The sequence below is a fragment of the Mus caroli genome, unplaced genomic scaffold (assembly GCF_978045245.1).
Source record: "Mus caroli unplaced genomic scaffold, Mus_caroli_1 scaffold_3, whole genome shotgun sequence".
In the NCBI taxonomy this organism is placed as follows: domain Eukaryota; kingdom Metazoa; phylum Chordata; class Mammalia; order Rodentia; family Muridae; genus Mus; species Mus caroli.
The window spans coordinates 131745782-131772590 of record NW_028227258.1 but is presented as its reverse complement, the minus strand read 5'-3'; the positions used below and the strand labels follow the sequence as shown (position 1 = coordinate 131772590).

Sequence of the window (26809 nt, the reverse complement as noted above, 5' to 3'; positions counted from 1 at the left end):
GAGGTAATGAGTATGTAATTGGGGTCAAAGGACACATAGCTTCTGCTTCAACTAGGCATGGATGCCAGAATGAGAGACTGTCCAAAGTAAACAAATGATTACAACTGTAACACAGAGGACAGTAGCTAAGCAATCAAGAGGTAGGGGAAATTCCAATCAGAGGTCTCTAGAGAAAAAAAAAATCTGTGCCACGACAGTGGACGGGTAAGAAAACAAAGCCCTTCATAGGTTTGATCCTGAAACTCCTGCATTACAAATGTTTACACTTAACTGTGCTCGCCAGTGCTGGGCTCATCCTTCAGGCCACTTAGAGCTGCTGCACTGCTGTGGTTTTCTCTGAAATGTTTGGATGTGTCTGTCTTCCGACCTGTCTACCCAGAGTTCCCCTTCATCCTGTCCCTCAAGCCCCCTCCTCATGGTGAATGTTGCGGTTCCATTCTACCTCTGTAGGCAGTCCCTTTGTGTGGCCCTCAGGAATGTCTTCTGATTTCTTCACCAGCAGTCCTCCTGGACATTATTTGTATGTCTGACCTCCAATCAGTACTGAGATCTGGGTCTCACCTACACCTCCAGAAAGGGGAAGCTGGCAGCTTGCACATAGGCGAGCATGTAAACCTGCACTTACTAGCTTGCAATTGTATGAAGTTATTTTCAAATCATATATGGGGTTTAGATCCCAGCAGTTGGCCAGGGGAGGGTTTACATGTCTGTTTCGGCACAAATCAATGTCTGCCAGACATGGAAGCCAGGTTTCCTGGTACAGTTGGTGTGTCTAGTCATTCCCACAATATTCATTTCATTCTTCTCTCTTTGCGCTTCATGGAATTAACACATGCAGCAAAGCTGGCTGCCTGACCTCAAAGATGACTGCTCCCTTCCATGGGAAGGAGTAGATGCTGAACAGCAGATTCCCAAGGGACCTTTCCACACTTCACACTCCTCTTGGCCTAGTAGGGGCCGTGTGCTTCACCAAAGCAATGTGAGCAAACGTGATAGGTGTCACTTCTGAGCTGTAATAGTTAAGAGGTGCTAATGACACCCCCACCCCCAAGATCTCTTCTATGACAATTTTTAGACTACTGTATTGAAGATGAAGAATTGTAAAATACTGAAATCTTGGTCCCTGAATAAATTCTTATATGGGTAAGCCAATCATTAGGGTTAGCCATGCCCATCTTAGACTATGATATGACTAAGAAGTAAATGTCTATTATGATAGATAATAGAAAAATTTGGGCTTATCTATTTCAGAACCTAGCTCCCTCACAGTACTCTAGCATCCTTCTAAGCTCTAAGTATGAGTTCTCGTTTGGTTTGGGGTGGGCATGAATCCCAAGTCTGAAGTCATCAGTTCAGATATTCCTCAACCCACAAGAGTGTCCTTTATAGCTGACATATTACCTGTCAAACCAACTAAAAGAAAGATCAGTTTTTCCACATTTTACGAAAATTAAGTCTTCTGTGTTCTACTGACTATGTCTAAAAAAAAAAAAAGCTTAGAGTGGATAATTCTGCCTCCATATTGGAAGAGAAATAAACTGAACCAATTACAATATGAAACATAATTCAAAGCTCGCTCAACCCCAATAGTAAGAAAAGGCATATAATTGACAAATAAGTAAAATATTACTCAAAATACTCATATATTTATTCAGTCATAGTAAGCTGGATTGTGCAGTAGCAAAAAGCACCTCAAATCTCATTGGCTTATAACAAGATTACTCACTGCCAATGTTAAGTGGGATATCCCATCTTCCCCCAGCCTTGGGCAACTAAAATGGTTTCTAACATAGCTCATCAAACACAGTGAGGTATGTGCTAAAGCCAAGAAACTTCTACCACATGCATTTCTCAGATAAGTCTGAAGTCTCAGACAGTAAACATTTAGTTTGATCAATATTGAAATCCATTGTTCAAATGTTTAATTAAAAATATTCAGATATGAGCTGGAGAGGTGGCTCAGTGGTCAAGAGCACTTGTTGCTCTTGCAGAGGACTTAGATTAGGTTTCCAGCACCCACATGGCGGTTCACACCCATTTGTAACTTCAGGGGATCTTATTCATTCTTCTGACCTCCAAAGTCATCACCAAGCATCCACATAACACACAGACATACACACAGGCAAAGCACCCACAAATAAAACATAAATAAATCTTAAAAATATATATTCAAATATTTCATTCAGACTATGAATGTCAACCTCAGTACAGAAGAGTAATAAGTCCTACCAAAGGAAAAATAAACTCTGAAAGAATTAGCAGATTCATCCTTACCACTTATTACCCTGAGAATAAGTTCATCCAAGATTAAAAGACATTGGACTGTTAGTAAATAACTATTGAAATCGTCTTTTACTACTTTGAGTTGTAAAAGAAGCTGGTCAAGAGGAGAGGAATTTGGTATGAATCCTACCTAAAGGAGTATGTCCATTTATCTGCACTATTATAATATTTCATAGGGGCCTCTACTCTATAATGGGTGGTGCTCACAGTTTCAGTCTCATAGAAGGTACAGAACAGAGAAGAATTATAGTGAGGGACTTCAAATGCAAGCACAAAACATCACACAAATGTGATCTCATAGAGCCCATCCTGTCTCTGCCTTGGTCTCATCTCTACCACATCAGGCACAGATTTAAAGCTGCACTGCCCATCAAGAAAAGGAATGACAAACAGACAAAACACCCCCCTACGAGAATCATGAGGAGAGCCCAACAAGGCACACACCAATTTGCCTTAACCAATCAATCAGTACATGTCCTTGGAAAGATATCAGCCACTCTGCTAATCATATTCAGTGCATGTTTCAACAGACACCTTGAAACCTTTGACCAACTCCCTACAGCTACTATTGGCCTCTGTGGGCAGGAGCGTTCAGCACCAACAGTATAGAAGACTTCCTATGGTAGGATTCTGTCTACCTTTAAGTGAAGCTCTACTGAAAATAGAGTTTAGGAAAGCAAGGCAGTGACAGAAATAGGGTCTAGAAAGCCACATTTGGTGAATGATTCAGTGGTGTATTCAGGAGTCTGGACTAAGGTCTAAAGAACAGGAATGTAAAAGTGACGGGAGGTAGGAAGCAGTGAGATTTATCACAGGAGTTAGGGAGTGGCCAGGGAGAAGACAATTAGTCAACCTACCTAGTGCCCAGCTCAGATGAGTCGGCACTTTGGTGTGACCTTAACACCACCATCAGTACTTACTAATTACAGCCACGCCTCATGGTGGCTCCTGGCAGAAGACAGAGTTGGGACTGTTCATGCACAGTGTCCCTGGATGCTTTCTGCCAGTCTTTCATTTCCCCTTCAGATTTCTTCAATAAGTGCACTGCCATATCGCATGCATTTTATACAAGGAGGCTTGAAGACCACATTGGCTGATTCAGTCGTGCTGTGGGTGGCTTGTTTCCACTTACAACGTGTTTCCCGGTTGTGTCTGAGTTCCACAGAACACTGTGAAAGAAATACTCGCCCATTTTATGGATGAGAAACGTGAAGTCAGGAGCCGATCATGATTTGCCCACAGCCTCACAGCTGGTAGCAGAGGCATTGCTGGACTCTAGATCTGCTGACAATAGGACATTTCCTTTCCTAAATGGAAGAACAATTGTGGACCTTGGCAGAGAGGAGCACATTGGAATGAAGACAGTGCATCTGACAACTATAAAGTTATTTCAGGGAGAAATGAAGACAAATGGGAATTAAGCTCTTTTAATTATACATTTACCAGTGATCTGTCATTGAGAAAGAACTAATACATGGGAGTATCAATTTTCAGTAAATATAAATGGCAAATAAGGCATTTAATGAATTGCAAATGACAATGTTTCTAAGAGTAGTTATCCATCACGAGTAAGGGCCTTCCCAGTTATTACTCGAATATTTCATTTCCACGAAGACTCTAGCAGAATGGCTTAAAGAGAATACCAGGATGTTGCAGACAGTGCTGGGAATGGAAGGTATAAAAATAAAACTCTGCTTTATCCATTCCAAACGTGCAGGAGGGACAGGGAGAAGCAAAATATTTGCAGATGGGATTTTAAAAAATGCTTGGATAGCTGATGAAAAGGCTCAGAAATCTGCAGATTCGTCAACTGGAGAGTAGGTTCATGAGCCAACTATCAACAACCAAAAAGGGGTGGGGTGGGGGGCAAGTCTTGGCCAGAAGTAGAAAGCAGTTGAGAGAGAAGACAAAGCTCTAAGAAAGTGTAGCCATATGTAGAGGGCTCCAGTAAGATACTGGCATCAATTCATCTCCCAGCTTTAACCTGTCCATTCACACAGAGGGAGTATTTTCCCTGGTTAGTGTTTAACAAAGAAATTCTGTTTTGTCTTTGGTTGAAGTCCGGTATCTGTCTCAGTCGCCTCTACCTCTATTTTTCCGACAGGGTCTCTCAGTAAAACCGGAGCTCACCAATTTACTGGACCAAATGTCCAGAAATCCCCAAAGGTTCTCTCATCTGGACATCCTAATGCTGGTATTACATGTTCCTACCATCACAACTGGCTTCTTAATGTGGATGCTGGAGATGCAAACTCAGACCCTTAGACTTGCCTGGCAAGAACTTTGCAGACTGAGCCATGGCCCCAGATCCTAACAAAGTTTTTTGAAAGAAATAAAATTAAAAAGATACCTTCCCTTATCTCAGCCTGCCACCTGAAGTCTCTTTGATCACCTGAGTAGTTTTTAATATCATTGTAAAGTCTCTATAGTTTGTTCTGACAATGCTAGCCAAGAACACGGAGCAAGAGCAGGCAGACCTGCCAGCATCTCTCAAAGGTTTGAAAGACAACATGGTTCAAGATGGAAGTATCTACCTGCAGAACTGTAAAAACAAAAACAAAAACAAAACCCCAAACACCAAAAAACAACAGAGCTGTGTGAGCACCCTACAAATGGTTTCTGTAATTGCACCATCAAACTGGGTCTTTTTTTCTAATTTTCAAAGTACTAAATTGTTTTGCCCACTTATAGCAGCGTAAGGATGTCTGTGGCCAGCTCTGAAGCAAGCCAAATTGGCATTTTTCTCAGGGAGGCTTGTGAGTCAATGTTATTTATTCAAATAGCATTGCATATTTATGAAGCTGAAGTCTAATTAAATTATATCAGTCATCAATCAGACTCTACTAAGCCTCCTCTCCACAGACCTATTCATGGAAATATGTGAATCCCCAAATACAAATGTTTAAATGCTGGATAATTAGCCCGGAGTCTCTGCACAAACCCTCTGGAGAGCCACCTTGCGTTTGGGCGCGCTCTCTCCACACCTGTGTTTAGCATCCTGCCTTCTTTCTGCAGGCTCTCCTCACCACTTCCATAATCCAAGGGGCAGGAAAGTGTGAATGAGCAAAACCCGAGTTTGTTAGTACTACCATTTCCTTTTGCTTACTCTCAAAACACAAGTTTTGTAGGGAGAAATGGGTCACTTATAAAATTATTAAAAGAATCCTTCATCCAAAATTGTTCACTGAGTAAAAGTTTGAAGAACATGGACTGAGGCCCCAGGAAGATCCCAGCCTGGTCTGTGGTCTCACAGCACAGCTTCCTGCTCCAGCTCGGTGACATTAAAGAGCTCTGCAGCAGAAACAGCACCCAGCGCAGTGAATATAGGGACATCAGAGAGTTAAAAAGAGGACCTTCAACGACAGATACTTGACTACCATAAAGTAAATCACAAAGTTTCCTCGTGCCAAGGGCATGAAGTCCAGCAGCTGAGTCTCCAGCCAGGGAGCCCATGCTCCGTGTCTGCCCCTCTCCCATGGGCGGCATGCAGATGTTCACTCCTGTTTCAGCCCTGGCCTGTAGACCAGACTCCCTTTGTTTTCTCTGGCTCGCCCTCTGCAGAATACGACAAAACTGCTCCAGCCTCCTGCTCATAATACTCTTTAAAAAAAAAAAACTACTTTAATATTTTCACTTTTACTTTTTTACATTTATGTTTTATTGAAAATGCATTTTTTCATAAATGTATTCTGATTACAGTTTCATCTCCCCCAACTCCTTCCATATCCTCCTTATCTCCCCACCCATCAAAATCCACACCTTTATTTACTCTGTCTCTCTCTCTCTCAAAAATAAATATACAGATTCTCAGAAATGAGTGGGATTCTGAAGGCGAAGTCTCCTGAGACTACAAAATTATACTCTCAGATCTTGTTCTATAGATAAAGTATACATATAAAGTATAGATAAAGTATATAGTATAGTATATCAATAAAGTATAGAATCTAAAGCCTAGTATATTCTATACTTTAAACATGTGATACTAAAATAACAAACAAGAGTAATAAATCATCATTCGAACCCTTATGAAAACATGGTCTTAGCCTGTTTTAAATAACTCCATGTTTTTATCCTTTTAAGCCTGGTACAAAGAATATTCTAACGGTTATAAAACGCAAGTTTGAGGGAGGAAAAAAAAAACCAATTGAGCAGTTAAATGAAACATTGCTGAGCTGAGCAGTGGACTTCAAATGAAGATACTCAGAGGTTTTGGGGATGAGGTTAACAGCTTTGAAACAAACAACTGTAACCCAAGCTGAGGTGGGGCCCTGGGTAGCCAGAAATGATGCATACACACACATAAATATGCTCACACCTAGCCCTGACCCTCCGTAAAGCGTTCCCCGCTACCTAGGTACTCACAAAGCATGTATTACAGACACAGGTTGTTTGGGTGCTGCATCCCACCATGCTCACCCAACATTTCAGAGCCAATGAGTGCAATGACCTAACATATACACGGGTGCAGCTGAATATACGTGCACTGTCCAACAGCAGAAGAATTTATTTAATGAACTTTTACGTGTATGCAAGTGGGTGACTGATACCATTGATGAGAAGCAATGGGTCCCAAGAGGTCCTGGCAGCCAATATCCAACCTCCCTAACACACCGCACAATTCCAACCCAAACCAAACTTCGCTGTTGTTTAATGTTTCTGGGTAGAAAAATATCTCTCTTTTAATGTCTCCTTTCTGGCTTTCCCGCGTGCCCTGTCTGGGATGCCCTGTCTTTTTATCTGGGAAAGTTGGGGAAAAGACAAAAGCAGCCAGTGGTGTGACTGAAAAGACCCCTACACAAGGCAGCTGCCAGTTCTCCTGTCATCTGGACAGTTTTGTTACCTGTGTTTATTTAAACCACAACACATTATTATCTCCTTAAAAGTGTCTGCAAGAACAGAACCATGTCAGAGCTCCAGAGTTCCCCCCAAATCACTCTCCCGCCCCCCACAGTGCCCTTTCACAACGGGAAATGTTGCCTACCATTGCAAACAAACATATGAAGAGAGGTAAAAAGGCAACCAGATACCTATAACCAGTCAAAGAAGGCCTGTCCAATTGGGAGATGCTACAGGCTTACACTAATGGGAAATAATACGTGCTTATGCTAACCGGCTTACACTAAAGTGGAGCCTCTCTGTGCCCCTCCATTATTCTTTAACCTGCTTGCCAAGACACTCCTCAGATTGCTTCCCCAACCTGAGCCAGGGACTCTGATCTCCCTTGCTCTGGGAATAGAGTATTTTGTATGCTCTCCCTGGGCAGCAACTTTTAGGTAGTTCTATCCTAACTCTTTCACTGCCTTCTCCTCAACATAAATTTAACTTAATAAAGTACTAAGTCTGAGAATTTGTTGGGCCCCTCTTCCAAATCACACAGATTATCCAGTTATCCAAGCAGACAAATACTTTGCTGCAAGAACCAAGTGACTTAAGTGTTTAAATGACGCCAAAGAGTTGTGAACAGATACAAAAGAAAAGATTTAGAAGATTGTGGCTTGCCTTCCTCCCCTTTAAAGTTTTCTGGTAAGCTTGGACCAGCTCATGTCCCGGGATATTGTGAAGAAAGTGGAAATCAGAGCCCAGCCCAGCGCCACTGTCTGGGAAGTCGTAAGGTGTAATTAGCTTGCAATTTTAGTAATGAAGTAATGATGTCATTCATTCAACAAAGACTTATAAAGTTCCCTGAAGAAAGCTGAAATCACAATGTAACGGGAAACCGCGATGTAGGTAACTCTGGAAAAAAACACAGATGACAAAGAGATGACCGGCTCTGTCCAGAGGAGATTACTCACTGAAATTGCAGCAGAACTCCTCTTCGAAGAGTTGTATGAAATCACTTCTCTAACTTCAGGTGTCTTCAATCTAAAAATCGTATTACCTTTTATGAGCATTGAAATGCCCAGGAAACCTGATACTCTGCCTTTATTTCAGGATGGAAAAGAATACAGCAGTAGAAGGTTCCCATTAACTTCCTGGGCTCTAGAGTGAAGCAGATTAGCAGTGTTGGCGCCTGGCTCTACACTTCAGGTGAAGAGACCTAGGTCACCTGTCTCTGAAGTGTTCATCTTTAATGAAGAGAGTAATACCCACCACAGAAATGTGTGAAAATAAATTTTACTCATCCACAAAAACTCAAAAATCTCTCTTGGTATTATATATATTTATTCTCATTGTGACAAGTAGTCACCAGTGTGTGGGGTAAGAATTTAAAGCGCGGAGAGGTCACGTAGCTGCTTTATGGTCATCCAGCCAAGACCTCAATCCAGTGTGGCTCCACATCAGTACTCATATTCTAGATTATTAAATGTGCATAGCTCTTTGTGGCATATAAAAGCTAACACACATGTCCTCTTCTTTTATGAAGAAAAACAAAGCAGAGTAAATTATTATTGACCTTCTATACCTAAGGGTACTGAGGCTCCACAAGTTCAGACTATGCCAGAAAATTCCAAGGTAATGACATAGTAAGGTTGGGATTAAATCATCTCCTTGACTCCCCTAGACTGTTTCATTCATGAAAATACACGCTTACAGTACCCAAAATACACTTCCTATTTTTTAATTTGTTTATGTATGTGGTACACACATGTATGCATCTATGTTCACACATGCGATAGCCTGTGGAGTCCAGAAGCTGAGTTAGAATATCTTCAATCCCTTCTTCACCTCAATTTTTCTCATTGAAAAAAATTTTCAGAGAATATATTCTGATAATGGTTTGCCTCCCCCCAAACTCCACCCAGATTCTCCTCACCTCTCTACCCAACAACTCCATGTTCTTTATCTTTTTTTTTAGAAAACAGCCAAAAACAATGATGATGATGATGATAAAAAACATACAAAGGATCCAGAAACCTACAAAATGTCAGTAAGACAAAATATGCCTCCTCCCAAAAATGAGACAAAAGTCTACCAAAAATACTCTTGAATTTACTTTATGTTGGCCATCTATTGTTGGGCATGGAGCCTACATTTAAGTATAACTAGTATATTCAGTGATACTTAATTGAAGAAAACTAACTTTCCCCTTGAAAGTTTATGTCAATTGGAGATAGCTTCCTCTTCAGTACTGGGTCCCCATCCAAGTTGAACTTGCACAGAGCTTATGCATGCTGCCACAGCCTCTGTGAGTTCATATGTGTATAAGTTGTCTTGTGTCTAAAGACTCTGTGCCCTTGGAGTTACCCATCTCCTCTGGCTCTTCCATTCTTTCTGCCTCCTGTTTCACATAACTCCCTATGTCCTGAGGGGAGAGGTTTGATGAAGACATCCCATTTAAGGGTGAGTGCTTCAAAATCTCTCACTCTCTGCACACTGTTCAGTTCTGGGTCTCTGTGTTGATTCCCATCTACTACAGAAGGAAGCTTCTCTCATGATGGCTAAGTGAGGCACTGATCTATAGGTACAGCAGAATGCCATTAAGAGTCGTTTTATTGATATGTTTATTTAGCAGAACAGTAGTACTTGGTTTTCTCCTAGGTCCATGGCCTAGCAAATCTCAGGTTCTTGGCCTCCCAAGCAGTGTCAGGCATCAGTTTCATCTCATGAAGTGGGCTTTAAGGCCAATCAGAGAGTGGCTGGTTACTCCCACAACAAGTATGCCACTATTACACCAGCATATTATGCTGGCAGGTCAACATTGTAAAGCACATGATTTGTAGTTGGTTAGTATTTACCCTTCTCCTCTAGGGGTTCATGGTGCCTTCCTGTACCATGAACACTAATCAGTAGAGGTAGAATTTTGAGTTAAGCACAAGTTTGACCTCTCCGTGCTCAATGAGATATGTAAGTGTTGTCTTCAGCAATAGAGTCTCACCATTATAGACCACCTAATTTTTTAGAGAAGGTCTCTCACTGGACCTGGTGTTCATCATTTCCTCTAGGATGCTTGGCCAGAAAATGTCAGCGATACACTTGTCTTTTCCTCCAGTGTGGAGTCACAGGCATTTACTACCACATCTGACTTGTATGAGTGCTAGAGACCCAAACTCAGGTTCTCATACTTAAACAGAAAGCATTTATTTTCACCCACTAAGCCACCTCCCCAACCTTCAAAATATATTTTTTGAAGCATTCACTTCTAAGGCAAAAAAGATCTATTAACCTATCTTTCAGGTGGGTGGGGCCTAAAACACTGTAGATGGCACCCTCCCTTTAGCAAATCTCTTAGCCACGATGAATTCTACCTAGCTAATGGTGATGCAGTCAGGCTAATCACTCTGAAATCAGTAAAGGAAACAGGTAGTCAAATTTTCCACACCTCAGAAGTCATTTGCAGTTCTGGCCAATGTCCAAGATTAATTTAAAAGGTTGATTAAGAATGTAGCCCCTTGAACGCCAGGGCCAAGAAGTGGGAGTGGGTGGGTAGGGGATTGGATGGGGGAGCATGTGGGGGACTTTTGGGATAGCATTGGAAACGTAAATGAAATAAATACCTAATTTAAAAAAAAAAGAATGTAGCCCCTTACACTGCATTAGGTAACGGAAGTAAGCCTTGGTGACTTATACTACTCAGGAAGAGATAGCTGATGATCTTGAGTCCCAATGAAAACTCTGGATATATGATGCATTTTACCTTGGCATTTCCCACCCTCTTTAATGATTCAGCTACCAAGTCGAAGAAGCAAAGATACAAGGCTGCTAATGACTCAAACATCTGTGCCATGTTTTAACATTACAATATTGTCAACAGGAAGCTTAAATTGCTAGCATCATCTGCACGGAGACAAATGGGGAGATTTGCTCAGGATTTCAGTCCGTGCCCAGTAGTAATGACATCGGATGTGCTGATCTCCATGCCAAGCCTATGTCTGGAACATTGGCTGGGACACATTCACACAGCTCAGCAAGATGCTGGCAAAGAGAGCTGGAAGAAAAAGCAATTCTTTTTCTTCTTTATTTCTGTTTTATGAACAACAAAATCACATGGCAGCATGAGACAGACACAAGCTACTTTTCAGACAACATGGCCATCTTTGGGTAATGTTCTTTTAGTGTTGGATAAAAATTAAACCTAGGGCCTGGGGTGTACCTCTCAGTTTCTAAAGTACTTGCCCAGCATGCACAACGATCTGTCTGGATTTCATACCCAGCACTGTATAAACCAGAATTGTAGTCCATGCCTATAATCCCAGAAGTTCAAGATCACCTTTGGCTACAGAGAGATTTTGAAGCTAACCTGGACTTCATGAGACCCTGTCTCAAAATAAGAATAAGAACGGAAAGGAAGAGGAAGAGAGGGAGGGCAGAGAAAGGAGAGGAGCAAATAGGAGGAGGAGGAGGAGTGAGTGGGAAGAGGAGGAGGAGAAAGATTGAGCCTAGAAATAAGAAATTCCTTTTGAAACCATGAAAACTTCAGTTTGGGCATCATTTTCCTCCCAGAGCTGCACCTGGATAGTAGAGGAAACTCCTCCCAAAAGAACTTGCTGACCAATGACAGGAAAAGGTCTGAAAATTACACATGGGGTAGAACTGTAAAGCTGGAATAGTGAGAAGGGATGACTTGCTGATCCACAGAGCCACTCTAGGAGCGAGTCCCAAAGACATCCTGTGCCTACTCACATGCACGAATCGGGGGAGGGAGAGGGGGAGACAGACAGACAGACAGACAGACAGATGGAAGCAGTCAGAGCAAATTCGGTATGTTTGCCTTTCCTGTAACACTGGACGGCCACCTAACACACAAATTTCCCTCATAGTAGGTATTTGAAGGCCCAGAAAGATGTCTTAAAGCACACTCAACCACAAATTGTTGGGCTAGTGCTATAGCTCAGCACGCAAAGGTTTTTCATGCAAAGCCTGATAATCTGAGTTCAGTCCTTGAGATCCACACAGTACGAGGTGAGAACCAATTCCCAAAAGTTATCCTCTGATTTCCACACTCATGCCATAGCACATCCAAGCCTTCACATATGCACACACACACACACACACACACACACACACACACACACACTCACACATACACACTCACACACACACACACACACTCACACACTCACACACACACACTCACACACACACACTCACACACACACTCACACACACACTCACACACACACACTCACACACACACACTCACACACACACACACACACTCACACACACACACACTCACACACACACACTCACACACACACACACACTCACACACACACACACACACTCACACACACACACACACACACACACACACACACACCACACACTTAATGTAATTTAAAAGTTTTTGTAAGGATTGGGGAGATTTCTCAGTGCTTAAGAGCACAAGCTGCTCTTCCTGAAAACCCAGGTTTGATTCCTAGCACCTACATGGTGCTTCATAGTCTTCTGCAGCTTCCGTTCTAGAGAATCCAGTGCCTTCCTCTTGTCTCCGTGGGCACCAGACAGGCACCCACACACATGAAAATAAACATAAATAAATATTTTAGAAATCTTTTTAAAAATCATTTAAGTTGTAATTCTTAAAACTGAAACATTTTCCCTGAAAAGGAAATGAAGGAATATTGAATTCTCATCTGAGAATTGATGAGACATAAGGGGACATCTTTTTCACAGGGTCTGGTCCTACTGCTCAGGACACTGCACTTCAGTCAGTATGACCACTGTTCTTGCTTTCACTCTCATCGCCAGTCCCCAGCCTTGTATGGAAACAATCTGTTTGCTTGTTTGCATATGTCCCAAAGGATTCTACCTTCCTTAAGGGCAGGGAACAAATTTTATTTCTCTTTGTATGCTCAGTGAGTGCCTTGAAATTCTTAATGTGTGTGCTCAATAAATATTTATTTAACTGAACTGAATTTGGGGTCCAGAAATTTAGTATGTTTTTTTCTGATGCTGCCTCTAACCCAGTGTTTGCAGATCAAACACAGGGCTCTCATTCCCTCCATCCATAAAGATACAGAAACATCTCTTTGTAGTCTCCTACTTCGTGAAGTCAGCTAAATGTGTATCATACGTCTATAAATGCATGCCACAAAATTGAAGTAAATATTACTTATAGCATGTATGTCTTATCTGCCTCTGCCAAGAATTAAGAAAGCAAATGTCTGTGTCTGCAACTTTCCAACTGTCAGTGCCACCCATCAAGTACATCATAAAGACCGCCCCCCTTGAGCTCAGAAACTTAATCATTTACCCAAACAACCTTGAGGACCCAAGTTCAAATCCCCCAGAACTCCTGTAAAACTGGGTAAGTTGGTACATGTCTATAACTCAACTCCTACCAAGAGATGGGAGGCAGAAACAGAATTTCCAGGAGCTTGAGGGCCAGCTAGACTGGCATATGCTTGGGGTAAACAACAAAAGACCCTGTCTCAATAAGATGGGGAGTAAGAACAATTGCCTGAGTCTGTCTCCTGACGACCACACACATTCCAGTGCCAGTGACATGCAGGATACTTCTTAGCATATAACCCATGTGAGCCCCACACGGGCAGAGGCCTTGCGAAGGCTGTTGTATCTTGAGTTCCTTCTCTTAGAATTTAGGTGGTCAATAAACATCTGTTGTATGAGCGGGGGGCAGTGATCACCAACAACACAGTATTTATAAATAACCTGGGTTTTATTCTTAATGTCGTAAGCCAAAACTGCCCATGTTAACGTGTGAATTGTTGAATAAAGCAGGCAAAGGCCTCTGTGTCCAACAGGTGTGGAGAGAAAAGCAACCTAGGTTTATCTTCAGATGGAAGAGTCCAGGTCTGTAAGACAGTGCCAAAGCTTCCCAGGTGCCGGCCTCTCGGTGCTGATAAAAATATTTGATGAAAGAGTAGACATAGCGCTCCACGCTCTGGCTCTGCGTTGTCATCACTGATAACAGCAACACGACATAGCTAGCTTCCTACTCACAAACTATGGCCAAGCCATGTGTACATCTGTCTAAGGAACTGAGTTTCTCAGAGTTTCATTTGCCTTGCCATCCATACCAGCCACTCTGTGACAGTTTATTGGCCCGATTTGATGGATTTAATTTAAAATGTATTTTGAAAAAATGTTAACTAGGAACATTGTTCCATGCATTCAAACACACATGCACATGCACTCACACACATAAACACACATACACACACACAATTAAAAAGTGAACTCATGACAACTTCTGTACTCTAAGGAATAAAAATTGAAGTGACTTAATTCATTAAAAGATTTATATGGCTATATTTTAATTCCTTGAGTGGAATCTGGGCAAACATAATCTAAAACAACCAGTATACTTTTAATCTCATACAATCCAATGAGCTTTAATAAGCAAAGCAGTTCCCAGTAGAACTAAACCCCGGTTATTCATTTCTCTGTGTTTGTGCGTCTCTGTGTGCCTGTGGGAAACTGTGTGAGAGTTGAACTAATTATTTCAGGATTTTTTTTTATATTTAATCAACAACATTGCCAAAGAAAGTCACCCTTCAGAAATCTCCCTATCCTGGTTTATAACTTATAATAAAATGGAGTTTTGCATCTGATGGGCTTCAGGGTATAACATTATACTGTCACCTTTTAAAGGCTATAGTTATAAGTAAGAGATAGTTTCCATTATAAAATTTTTTCCATAGTCTGCTTAGCCAGTTAAAAACATTTGCTATATAAATGGTCTTTCCAATTCATAGGCTAGAAATTATTATAGACAAGTCTTTAAGAATATCAAAGTAAGTTTATATTGGCTTCAGTAACCTTCCTCATTTATTCAATACTTGCATCCACCAGCTTAAAGTATACTCACTGGACAGGGCAGTGTGATAATAATGTACTACCTCAACAAGGAAATCGAAAAAAAATTAAAACTTTAAACCCTGACAACCTGCTTGTCCAGTTGGGACTGTGTGTATTGATTCAAGCCTGGCCTGCTCCACACAGCAGGAGAAAATGCAAATGGGGTAGAAAGGCAGATCCAAAGAAATTCCTTAAGCTCAAATCTCAGATCACAGTAGATCTTTCAAAGATGTACCTTGGCTCTGGGCTTAGACCCTTGATCCTCCGGTGGGGGCTGGGGGCGGGGACTGTAAAGATGCTTGGAAATCAGATCTGCCCTGACAGGGTGAGGCAACCCTCTTTGACCTCCTCGAAGCCTGCTGTGCTTGCCTCTCAGAGGCCAGCACTCTTCATCCTGGACTGCTGAGAGCTTCCTTTAATTGTGGACCTCGCTTTCAGTTTCCCTCGGAGCCCTAGTCAGGGGAACTTCCCTGTCTGTTCTTTTCCGAAAACTGGAAAAATACTGAAATGTCATTCTAAACCAGAGGACTAGTTGGGCATGATGTGTTAGGTCCAAACAGTGGGGCTCTGCTGCCTTTGAAAAGAAGGACTTAGAATGACCTGTACAGACAAAAGCAAGTCAAACACATGTATGTGTATGTATGTATGTATGTATGTATACATATGTGTATGTATACATGTATGAATGTGTGTGCATGCATGTGTATATATACATGTATGTGTGCATGTGTATAAGCATGCATATATATGCTAATATCTATTACGTACCCAAGGGAAAGTGCAGGAATTTTCCTGGAGGGATAAGTGAAGAGCAGTGCCCGTTAGCAAGTGGTATACATCAACAGCAACAGCAACAACAACAACAACAAATTGCACTTTCTATGTGACACGGTCTTTAATTACATATTGAGTGTAAATTGTGTGATTAAAAAATAATAACATTTCTAAGGTTATTCTAAAAGAATCTTGAGGACTTTATCAGGCTGAGTTTAGAGGTAAACGTCCTTAATATTCATGACTAGAGTTTTGGAAGTCCATGACCTCTCTAAATGGTATGAAACTGGCTGTGTATTTGGGCACCTTCTGAAAAGCATAAGACCTGGACATGGCTGTGCATATATATGAAACTCCAGTAATGAGCAGCAGAGTCAGGAAGATCCCCCAGATGCACAGCTAGTCGAGCCAAAGAGGTGTTCTTCGGGTTCAACAAAAGAGCCCGTCTCGAAAATAAGGCACAAATGGAAATAAGAAAGACAACTTAACAATGATCTCTGGCCTCCATGTACACCTGCATGGGTGGGTACACACACACACACTAATAAAGGGCTCCTACTCAATACCAGCTCAGGAAGTCACACTGGACAGGTTTTGAAGCAAGATGCTTACGGTGCTGAAGCCCTTCAGTAGTTCAAGTCTGAACAAAGTCGTCTAAGGAATAATTCTGTTTCCTCCATAGAAATGAGGCACTTGTGAAACGGGGAGGAAGGGAGTGGACAGACGGAGAAGAAGTCAGTCTTACATGTCTCTGAAGGGGGCAGAGTGGGAAGAGTGGGGTTTATCTAGTCTCAGTAAAACTGTGTGAAAGACCCCTTAATTCACAATGGAGCATTAAAATAGACCACGAAACTCCTGTTTTTATGCTGTATATTAATATTATATGGATGGGTCAGGATTTATGTAGAGATGTGGCTTTTGATGACTTCTATGAGATGAAAGTCCCCATGAGTCACCGTACAAGAATGTCTTGAATCTATCAATGCCTTCACTGTCTCTCCCTTGACTCCACTGATATTCTACAGCTCCACATGACCTGCATTTAGAGTCAGGTGTGACTCAAGTGAGGAGTCATGAGATGTGCCTACACTGGCAAAATGAGGGATACTATTGGTGGAAATTTGGAATGATACCTCCTTTCCAAATGTGCTTTCCAGGTGGTTTATCACTGGCAACGTCACAGCCAAGAGCTAGAAGGGAGAAACGGAAAGGTAGCTGGTCAGAGGGAGAGAAGAACAGACTGAAAGAGTACGCTGGACTGAAGGCAGAAAGAAGCCAAAACGTTGATGAGCTATAATGACCATGAATGCCTGCATTCCACTTAACACATTCTACATCTGTCGGGTGGTCAAGCCTCAGATGATACAACTGCTGGAACACGGGATGACCACACAGCTTGCTTTCACTTCATCCAGCATCCAAGAGGTAGAATCTGAACCAGAACCAACGCTCAGAGTCACCCAGGCTCCAGGATGGAAAGGGAATTAGATCTTAGCATCGGGCACAAAACTGGGGACAAGTATCTAAGAACTCCTTGGAATTTCTTATAAGCATGACTCATTACTATTCAAATACATATCTATATGTATGGCAATATCCCAGCTATGTTCTTCGATGGGAAAGCATTCACTGAGAAATTCGTTGATCACATTGATAGAATCAATCAGTCTAACCTTCATTAGCAGTGTCTGTTGCATTAATCCAACACTGTGGCTGTTCACCTGTGGAATCCTAAGAGCCTAATTTTGCTTCTTATTCACCTGTGCCTTTGCTAGCAAAATACTGCATGATTGCAGAGACCAGTGTGGTTTTCTCACACACCCTCTGAACATATCTAACTTTCATTTCCAAGAAAGCCATTCCAGTCGGTTAATATAATCATTCCTTTAAAAAATAGTTTCTCCCCTTCCCTTAGATTTTGGTTCTTAATATCAGTTGGACTCCTCAGTAACAGAGGTGTAGGACATGACATCTGAGCCTTCCCAGAAAGTCAGGGGCCAACTTTTTCTCTGAATACCCTCAGTAGCCAAACGAATTCTACTCCCACCATTGAGTACTACATGTCTCCTAATTGTTTACTGCCCCCATGCCCCTAGCCTACAAATCAAAGAATTGAATTAAATAAGAAATGAAAAAGATTTATGTCCTGTGGCTACGAGGGGAGAAAGAGGTGTTTCAGTTTGGTTTTTGTTGTTGTTGTTGTTATTGTTGTTTTTAACCAAGTAATAATGAGCAGCATGAGAGAAAGAAAGACACAACTTCCCTGTCAAAGATTCTCTTCTAGAATGGTCAGATATCAGATTCTGGGTTAAGTACTTCCACCTATCAAAACATAGGCAAGTGTGCATGCTCACACCACACATATACTCACACATACACACACACACACACACACACACACACACACATATATATATATATATATATATATATATATACTACATATGCATAAACAAACAAACACACACAACACACATACATCACACACACATATATATAGATACCACATATAAACACACATACCATACACACATACATCACACACACATACACAAAACAAACAAACTTCTCAACTTTTCACAGTAAATTTATTGCCTAGTTTGGTTTCAGTTTTAATATGTCCACATTGTATATGCAATCTCCCTTTATCCAAGGGTATAACTTACTGGGAAGACAAACAAGACGTTTCCTATGGGCATATAAATACTTCTAAAACTGAGGCTGGATAAAAACATAGACTAGGAAACAGAAAGTTTTTTTTTCCTCTCCAGGGATTTTAATTAATAAATCAAACAGGATATGATTAAGGTGTATTGGATGATTGACTGAGTGAGTGGGTGATTGAAGCTTATGTATTTGGCTAACGTTCATCTGATGGGCACTCGTGACTCCTACTTCCCCAGAGCCCAAGGACAATGATATCATTACTTCTACTTCACAAATAAAGAGCCCATGGAGAGTGGTGTGGGGATTCCCACCTCACGAATGAAGATGCCCAGGGACGGTGGTATTATTGCTCCACCTTCACAAGAGGCAGCCAATGGCTTGAAACTGACCTAGCTATTCAATCAGGGATCACACTCAATTCAAACACTGCTGTGCACATTTTAAATGTTCATGAGAGCTGAAACCATGCATTTTCCAAGCCTGGGGCCTACCACACAGCAGGACTTCATAGAGTATTTGTTGTATAAAATATCACCAAACCCTACCAACAGCTGCATTGAAGGTTTTTTGTAAATGCCATCATTTGAACAACATCAATGTGCAAAATTAAATCATTGGGCAGATTCTTAACAGCTGTAAGAATCCTTCCCAGTCCTCCCTGTTACATAGTCATTGACTCCTGAGCAGGCCCTTGACAGAAGAATTAATACAATCTGTTTGCTAGATAATTTACCCTTTAGAATTATAATAAAATTAGCAGTCAATGATTGGACTGAACATTCAAACCAAAAACCAGTTTGCTGTTGAATAGAATAACTAAAGTCAAAACTAAGTAATTCCAGAATGAACACCTTTGAAGAGTCAAGAATTGCATTAAAAATTCAGTTGCTTCCCCTCCTCTTATAATGAAACAGTTCTTAAACGACAAAAGACCTTACCCATAATGCAGAAGAGCACATGCCTGAGTCAGACTCTCCCCCCATTTTAATCATGGCTATTATTTCTGAAAATGAAAATGACTGAGGTCATTGTAGTCTATTTCGGGTTTGCATGAGTTGGTGGTATTTTTCCCTTGGCTTTGAGCTCTCTCCACGTTACCAACTAAATGTTATGGGTTTTGCTATGTTCCCTTTCAAATCCCATTCTTTTTAATAATGGACTTTACACACATAAATTAAAGCAAATTCCACTTTCTTTCCTAACAACTCCAGATGGAGTCCACACTCAAAAGAGACCTGGTACTTGCTTTTCTAGAAAGGAAGAAAGAAAGAAAGAAAGAAAGAAAGAAAGAAAGAAAGAAAGAAAGAAAGAAAGAAAGAAAGAAAGGGAAAGGAAAGGAAAGGAAAGGAAAGAAGGAAAGGAAAGGAAAGGAAAGGAAAGGAAAGGAAAGGAAAGGAAAGGAAAGGAAAGGAAAGGAAAGGAAAGGGAAGAAAAGTGAAGAAAAGAGAAGAAAAGAAGAAGAGAACCCAGCATGGCACTGCATAGAGCTCCCATCTGCATAAAATACTGTGTGGCTGTCCAAAAACGCTCTGAAAAATGAGTAAACGGTAAGATTCATATTGTTCTTTTGACCAAACTGAAACATTGGAATAATGTATGTATTGCATCCAGCTTACAAGAAACACGGAAAATGCCTAGAAACAAAACCCCTTGCTTTGTACATTTTGAGAGTTAAAAGATCTGTATGTACCAGAAAAACCCTGAAAAACCCACTGTTCAGAATTATCAAATAACTCAGAATTATCAAATAACTCGACACTGAATTCACAGAATTGCACATTCATTTTAGATATGATTACTACTTCGCTGACATTCTGAACTTACCCTATTCTATTTGATTTGTTTTGTTCTAAGTTGCTATCTTTCTGAACTTTTTATTTACTTTTATCCTGATTTGCTATCAAGTCCCATGAAATAACTCAACTTCTAACAAGCGTCTACCCACACCCTAGTATGAGAATGACTTTGCAATACACACATACTGTGGCGTGCTGGCTGTTAAAAATTACTTAAGCTCTGTTTGTTTGTTTATCTTTTTTTTTTAAATCGACTTGCAAGATCAATGTATTAAGCTTTTATGAAAGAGGTGAAATAATTTTAAACACAGACACACAATGAGTTTATTTATTTAGAAACTTGTTAAATGGAGTCTGGGAATTCAAATATTCAATGTTGACATTGTACAGAACTGGCCAGGAGCCAGGCCCTGGTCTCCAGAGGGACCCATTGGACAAGGAATCCAGGCCTTTCTCTCTTCCCACTTGAACTAAAAAGGTAGAAGCCATTAGTTACAGCCACAGCAGTATCTGAACCACACTCAAACAATCTGCCCCAACCAGGGCACTTAAAAGGGACACAAGTGGGCTTCAGTCTTCAGTGCTCAGCTCCTGTGGTGTGCCCCACACCACACCTGCAGAGTTTTGTAAACAGTCTCTCCCCTGTGCAACAACAACAACAAACAACAAACTTCCATCCCTGGAGTTTCTCGCATGGCAGGTAAGCAAAAGCAGTTAACAACAATTTTTTCTCTGTGTATGTTAAGGGTGGGGATACCAATGTGTACAAACTAGGGGTCTGGAAGAATTCTGCCCTTCTCTGGCCCCTCCCCTCCCCTCCTTCTGTCCCCTCTACACAGCTAAGTTCCTTGAAACTCCTCAGGAGGCCAGAAGAGTGGGGAGAGGGAAGAATCTAATTTTAGAAAGAGGATCCTGGCTGGTGGGGTGGGGAAATGGTCGGAGAACTACTGGGTCATATCAGAAGGAAAAGCAGACCTGGCTAGGGCTGTTACAGAAATGCCTGGACAGCAGCTTCCAGTCCTGAACGGGTTAAGCATCACCCCAGAAAATGGTACAAGCCTGGCCTCTTTGCAATGTTTTCTGCTTCCTCCAGGCCCAGGCCCCCACCTTAGAGCCCTTCCCTCAGCCATAGGGAATGCCCTGCAGAGGGGAGTGAATAAAGGAAGAGATGCGAGAGAATGTTCTAGAACCGGGGACAGGACTGTGAGAGATTTACCCACGGTTTTCAGGTGTCTACACTGTTGTTGTAAACAAGGCTCAAGGCAAGTGGTACACTAGACGCTGAGCACCCTGGAGTTGAAGAGGGGACGCATTGTTTAATCAAATCCTTGAGCTCAAAAGTATGCTCTGAAGGAAGGAAGGAATGGACTCCTTCATTCCTGAGACTTTCCTTGCCCAGCTCAGAGGCCCTGTGAGGGCCAGGTTTCTCTACAGCCAGCAGTTTGGAAATGAAGAGTGCAGGGTGACACCAGCTATAAAGAATTGAGCTCTGTCTAGCTCCTGGTACCTTAGAAATCGGGAATGAGTTGGTGACCAGACAAGTCAAGTCTCCCCACCTTGAGGTACTCTGGGGGATGCCACAAGAAAGGAGTCCAAGGTGGAAGCTCAGGGAGCTACTAACTGCCCTCTTGCTCCTCTGGCCCTGATCAGACCCAGCCAGAAGTCCTTAGCTGTGGCCTTCCTGCTCTGGTCCGTGTTGTAGCCTCTGTTAACCTGCCCCATACTTCCAAAAACAAAACAAAATAAACTCCCAAACGACCACAAGTTTAAAAAGAAACTGCTTACAAGACACATTACCTTCAACTTGAGAGACAGACAGAGAGAGAGAGAGAGAGAGAGAGAGAGAGAGAGAGAGAGAGAGAGAGAGAGAAAAGAGGAGAGGAGAGGAGAGGAGAGGAGAGGAGAGGAGAGGAGAGGAGAGGAGAGGAGAGGAGAGGAGAGGAGAGGAGAGGAGAGGAGAGGAGAGGAGAGGAGAGGAGAGGAGAGGAGAGGAGAGGAGAGGAGAGGAGAGGAGAGGAGAGGAGAGGAGAGGAGAGGAGAGGAGAGGAGAGGAGAGGAGAATTAATCTCCTGGAAAGACTGAATTTCTATTTGACAGTCGTTGAGTGTCCGTACACAGGAGTAGGCCCAGGGATGCAGGAAGAGATTTGGCTAGGAAAGTGTGAGTTGGGGCTATCCTCAAAAATTACAAGCTCACTCAGAGGACACAGAACAGAGGCACACAATCGCCAAACCCTGAGACTCACAGTTCCAGCACATAAGGCTCTGCAGCTAATGAACCATCCACTCCCACGGTGTTGGGATGAGGGGAGAATGAAAAGCGTAATTAACCTTTCCCTAAACACAGATCCAAAACGGGGTGCAAACCGCGGTGAAATGGTGCCTCAAAGTGCCAAATGAAATAAAGAAGCCCTAAGCCAGCCAGGGTAATGCTCAAATAATGGCGAACGACGCGCCTTTCTAGAAGAAGCCTCAGCCTCCTCCGTCGGGAGAACAATTTTTTCCTCCTGCAAAGCAGTCTGGAATAAACAAATATGCATATACTTGAAAGCAGTCTCTATTTCGATGCAGCTTCTTAAGGGTGAATGAGCGTGCAAGAAGTTCTGCCTAAACAGGGCTGTGAATTAACCTTAGAATCCTAAGGGTTAGCCTGCTAGAGCGAATTTAAACACGGGAAGCAGAGCAGGCTTGTACCTTTCCTACTTCGGGGCCTGTTCCCAAACAAAGATCAAGTACAGAAGTAACAAGTGCCTCCCTGTCACCGCCAGGGTTTTAATAATCTCATTGCCTTCTTAAGCGACTTCCGGGGAGTCCTGCAATAAGGGGTTTACTGAATGTAATATGTTCATTGCTTTGATTGAAACCCCGTAGGCTGGTACTTTGGCAAAGTGGGGTTGGTGTTCCTCCAGTATTTTAGGCTCTAGACCTGCAGGGCAGACCCCACCTCACTTCCTTCCCCCACCCCCACCCGGAGGAGAGTGGCAACTGGAATTTCTGGCAAGGCCCAGGTGCTTCTCCAGCTGCCCCACACACCCCAAATAAAACGGCTGAGAAGCCTCCTGGGTGCCAGAATGGGCTTGCCTTATTTAGTTTTCTTTTCTCGAAGATGGAAATGTAAGTCAAAGGTTTTAGGCAGTACAAATGTCAGTTCTCTTGCTTTTCCCTTTTAAGAAAACTTTTTACATTAAACCTTTATACCTTCCCGTACGGTTTACAACGAAATTATTAATTTCAAGTATTGTGTAAAAAATAAGTCCTATAAATTAGACCGAAGATAGAGCACGCAATCTGTTCCTGTAACATCAGGGAGTATTTTCAAGGTATGTGGTCTCTGGTCTCTAACCATGGGCTTTAGCCAAAACCAAACTAAACTGACATCCACCAAAGACATACACAAAAGAAAAGGAATAATCAAGTATGGGAGAAAGAACTATTTGTGTGTGGTTTGTTTCTCTGGTAATGCTTACGTTTGTCACGATTACAGTAAATTGGTTTTGTCTTGTTTTGTTTCAGATATGCTGGTTACATTACTTCTTCCTAACTCAGGAAGGGGGGAAAAAGAAACAGTGACTGCAAACAGCTAAGTTTCCGTTGGATGATTGCACCGCAGGGGTCACCAGCCACCTCTGCCACGCGCAGTTCGGCAAAAGGAAATAGCGCTTTAAAATACAAAAATCCGTAGTTCTGATATGATTTCCTTTATTGCTCAGACGGTAGCTGGAAAACTGCACTAAGCAGCGCCCGTGTCTCTGGAAGGCAGCCGCAGAAGCAGTGAAGCCCCGCTAGTGGGAACCTGGGGCTCAGCAGGAAAAGTTCCTAAGGCTGGGGTCCTGCTCTCTAGAGAGCACATGGGCATCCTTACCCCACATGAGACAAAAATCAATGTGTCTCACATGCGGTGACTGACAAGTCTCATCAGATCAGAAAGGAGGCTCAGCTTCTGGACTCAGTAGTGGGCTACAGGGTGTACAGCTTGCTTAGCAATTAAAATAGCTAAGGCGCGCGGGGGCGGGGGGCGAGCCTTAAGAAAATCGAAAGGTTTTGCGTTCTGCTTTCGCTTCGTCGGATGCCGGGCAACCAGGCAGGGTGAAACCTTAGGCTTTCATTTCACAACTTACTGCTCGGTTGAAACGATCTCCCCGCCTCCTCTCAAATACACACACACACACACACACACACACACACACACACACCCCTAACCTTTGAAGTCTCAAAGCCATCAAGCATGTGTACTTGTATTCCCTCTCAGATAAAAATAAAGACTCAGTGAAAAGCCAACAGGAAAAACAGTTTCGCTGGCACACTTTACACTGTTGCAACGAAGTGAAATGAGCCGTAGGAGCAGAGAAAGAAGCCAGCTGACTGACCGAGGAGGCCGACCGATGGCCCAGTATTTAGGTTGATCCCTGCGACCTGAGTTCCAAGAGAAAAGATGCCGCTAGAGCGTATGTGAGTGCAGGACACGAGTGCGGAGTGGCTGGAGCACTGGAAAGATGCCCCGGAGGACGGCGTCTCGCCGGGCGTTACGTTGCATTCTCCACGCCGGGAATGCAGGGGGGGGCTACGACTGTAGCCGGCGCCGCTGTGCCAGGACGCGCCCGGTGGTGCCGCATGGAGCACCTCCAGCCCTAAATTCCAATGTGCAAGGGATTGCGGGGGGGGGGGGGGGTACGCTTAGGGACTTCACTGGGGCAAACATACGATCCACATCCTATCTTTCGTCTCTCTGGTCCGAAACAAAACAATTAAGAGAGTTCGAGATTCCTCAAGTCCAAGTGTGAGAGGCATGGGCGGCCTGGCCGGTCCTCTCCCGAAGCAGCTCTGATGTCCGAGGGAGTAAGAACGCGGCTAGCTGCTCGTTGGGTCCCCTTCAACGCTGGGCAGAAGCATTTGAACAAACCCACCTCAGACTCCCGCTAGTCCCTGATAAGCAACCCTACCCTGTCCTGGAGTGTCACCCAAGCCTTCCCTGAAAGCGTGGGGGATGGGAGTCCAGTCCCCCATAGCCTCAAACCCCACTGCCCTAGTCCCGCGTGACCGAGGCTGCTCCGCTCCGGGCAGGCAGAGGGCGCCGGGGAGGACGAGTGACCCGGGACCCCCGCTGCACCCAGAAAGAGCGGCAGGCTGAGTTGCGCCCCCTTGGTGGCCCCGAGTTCCGGCAGCCCGCCTCCTGGGGGTCACTCGGCGCCCTGCCAGCCCGGGCTTCTCCGGTCGGAGCGCGCCCTCCTGGCCTTGCGGAGCAGCGTTCTCGGCTGGCCGCGCGCCCTCCACGCCCGGGCCTGAGAACGCCGGCGGGGCCTGGGCTCTCCCCACCTGCCGAGTGACTCTGCGGAGCCGAAAGCTCGGCGCTGCCGGGGTTCCCCCACCCATCCCCAGGACCGTGCCCCCCACCCCCGCCCCCTTGCCTCCCCTTCCCCGGGGCTCCCGCCGCGCCGCACACGCCGCCGCGTACATGGACCGAGCGCACAGCGCCCACTACCGCAGCTGCGGCTCGGCGCAGCGCTGATCGCCCGCGCAACTTGCAAGCGGCCGCCTCGCAACTTTTCCCAACTCCATCGCGGCCGGCTGCGGCCACAGCCACCGCGGCTCCCTCGGAGCCCGCCACCCATCCCAAACCCCAGAAACAAACAGAGCTTCGAAAAGGCGCCCTTCCCCTGCCCGCCCCCCCTCCCCCCCCCGCTCCCCCCCTCCTCCCGCTCCGGGAACTAGCTGGTTGGCTAGAGGCGACTCTCCCCCGCCTGGGGGGGGAAGGGAGGGGAGGGGGACACACTCTCCTCTCCCCCCACCCCTTCGCGCTCACTCGTGCGCGCCCTCCTCCCTCCCTCCCAGCTTTTTGCTGCCCCCACCCCAACCCCGGAGTTGCCACAGCTGGTTCTGGTGCGGGGCTCAGGGCTACCGCGCTTCCACTGCGCCCAGAGCAGGAGCCAGGGCGCGGAGGCAGGAATCGGCAGGTTGCTCCGGCTGCAGGCTGCGCTGTGCCTGCCTTCCACCCGGGGCCCCCGCGCCAAAGCAGCCCGCGCTCTCTCCCCGTGCGCTAGACCCAGACACGCAAGATGGCAGAGAAGGGGGGGAAGCCAATAGAAAAGGGATATTGCACCTACTTGTGGCCAGTTTCCTTGCCCTGCCTTTGGATCTCATGCTGTGCCCAGTCCTGCAGCCGCTGCTGGGTGGTTAGGTTTTTTTTTCTTGGATCTTTTCCTTCTTTTGCTCTCTCTCTCTCCCCCTCCCTTCTCTCTCTCTCTCTCTCTCTCTCTCTCTCTCTCTCTCTCTCTCTCTCTCTCTCTCTCTCTCGTCTCTGTCTCACACACGCACACACTCGGTCTTTCACTCTCTCTCCCTCCCTCTCTCTCTTTCTCTCAATCCACACTCGCTATCTCTAGCATTGTCAGTTTGGACACCTTCGCACATGCGCGTTAGACGCCCCTCCAACATCTCAGCGCCGCCAAAAAAAGTTTGGAGCGATTTATCACTTTGATTTGGAGATCTTGTCAGATGGCAATCGCCGAGGAGGCGGAGAAAGGGAGCTACGGGGAGGGCGGCAGGGGGCGGGGAGCGAGCGCGGGGAGCTGGAGGGGAGCAGACACT

The 26809-nt window shown here is 44.1% G+C and overlaps 1 protein-coding gene across 1 annotated transcript in view; it reads right to left on the bottom strand.

Annotated features, from left to right (window-relative positions):
• Positions 1-26717, bottom strand: part of Mecom (MDS1 and EVI1 complex locus) — a 552130-nt gene extending 525413 nt beyond the window's left edge. The window contains exon 1 of the mRNA XM_085835986.1: positions 26326-26717. Coding sequence (XP_085692112.1) covers positions 26326-26362 — 37 coding nt within the window. The 5' untranslated portion in view covers positions 26363-26717. The remainder of the gene's footprint in view (positions 1-26325) is intronic.
• Between the last annotated feature and the right edge of the window lie 92 nt (positions 26718-26809).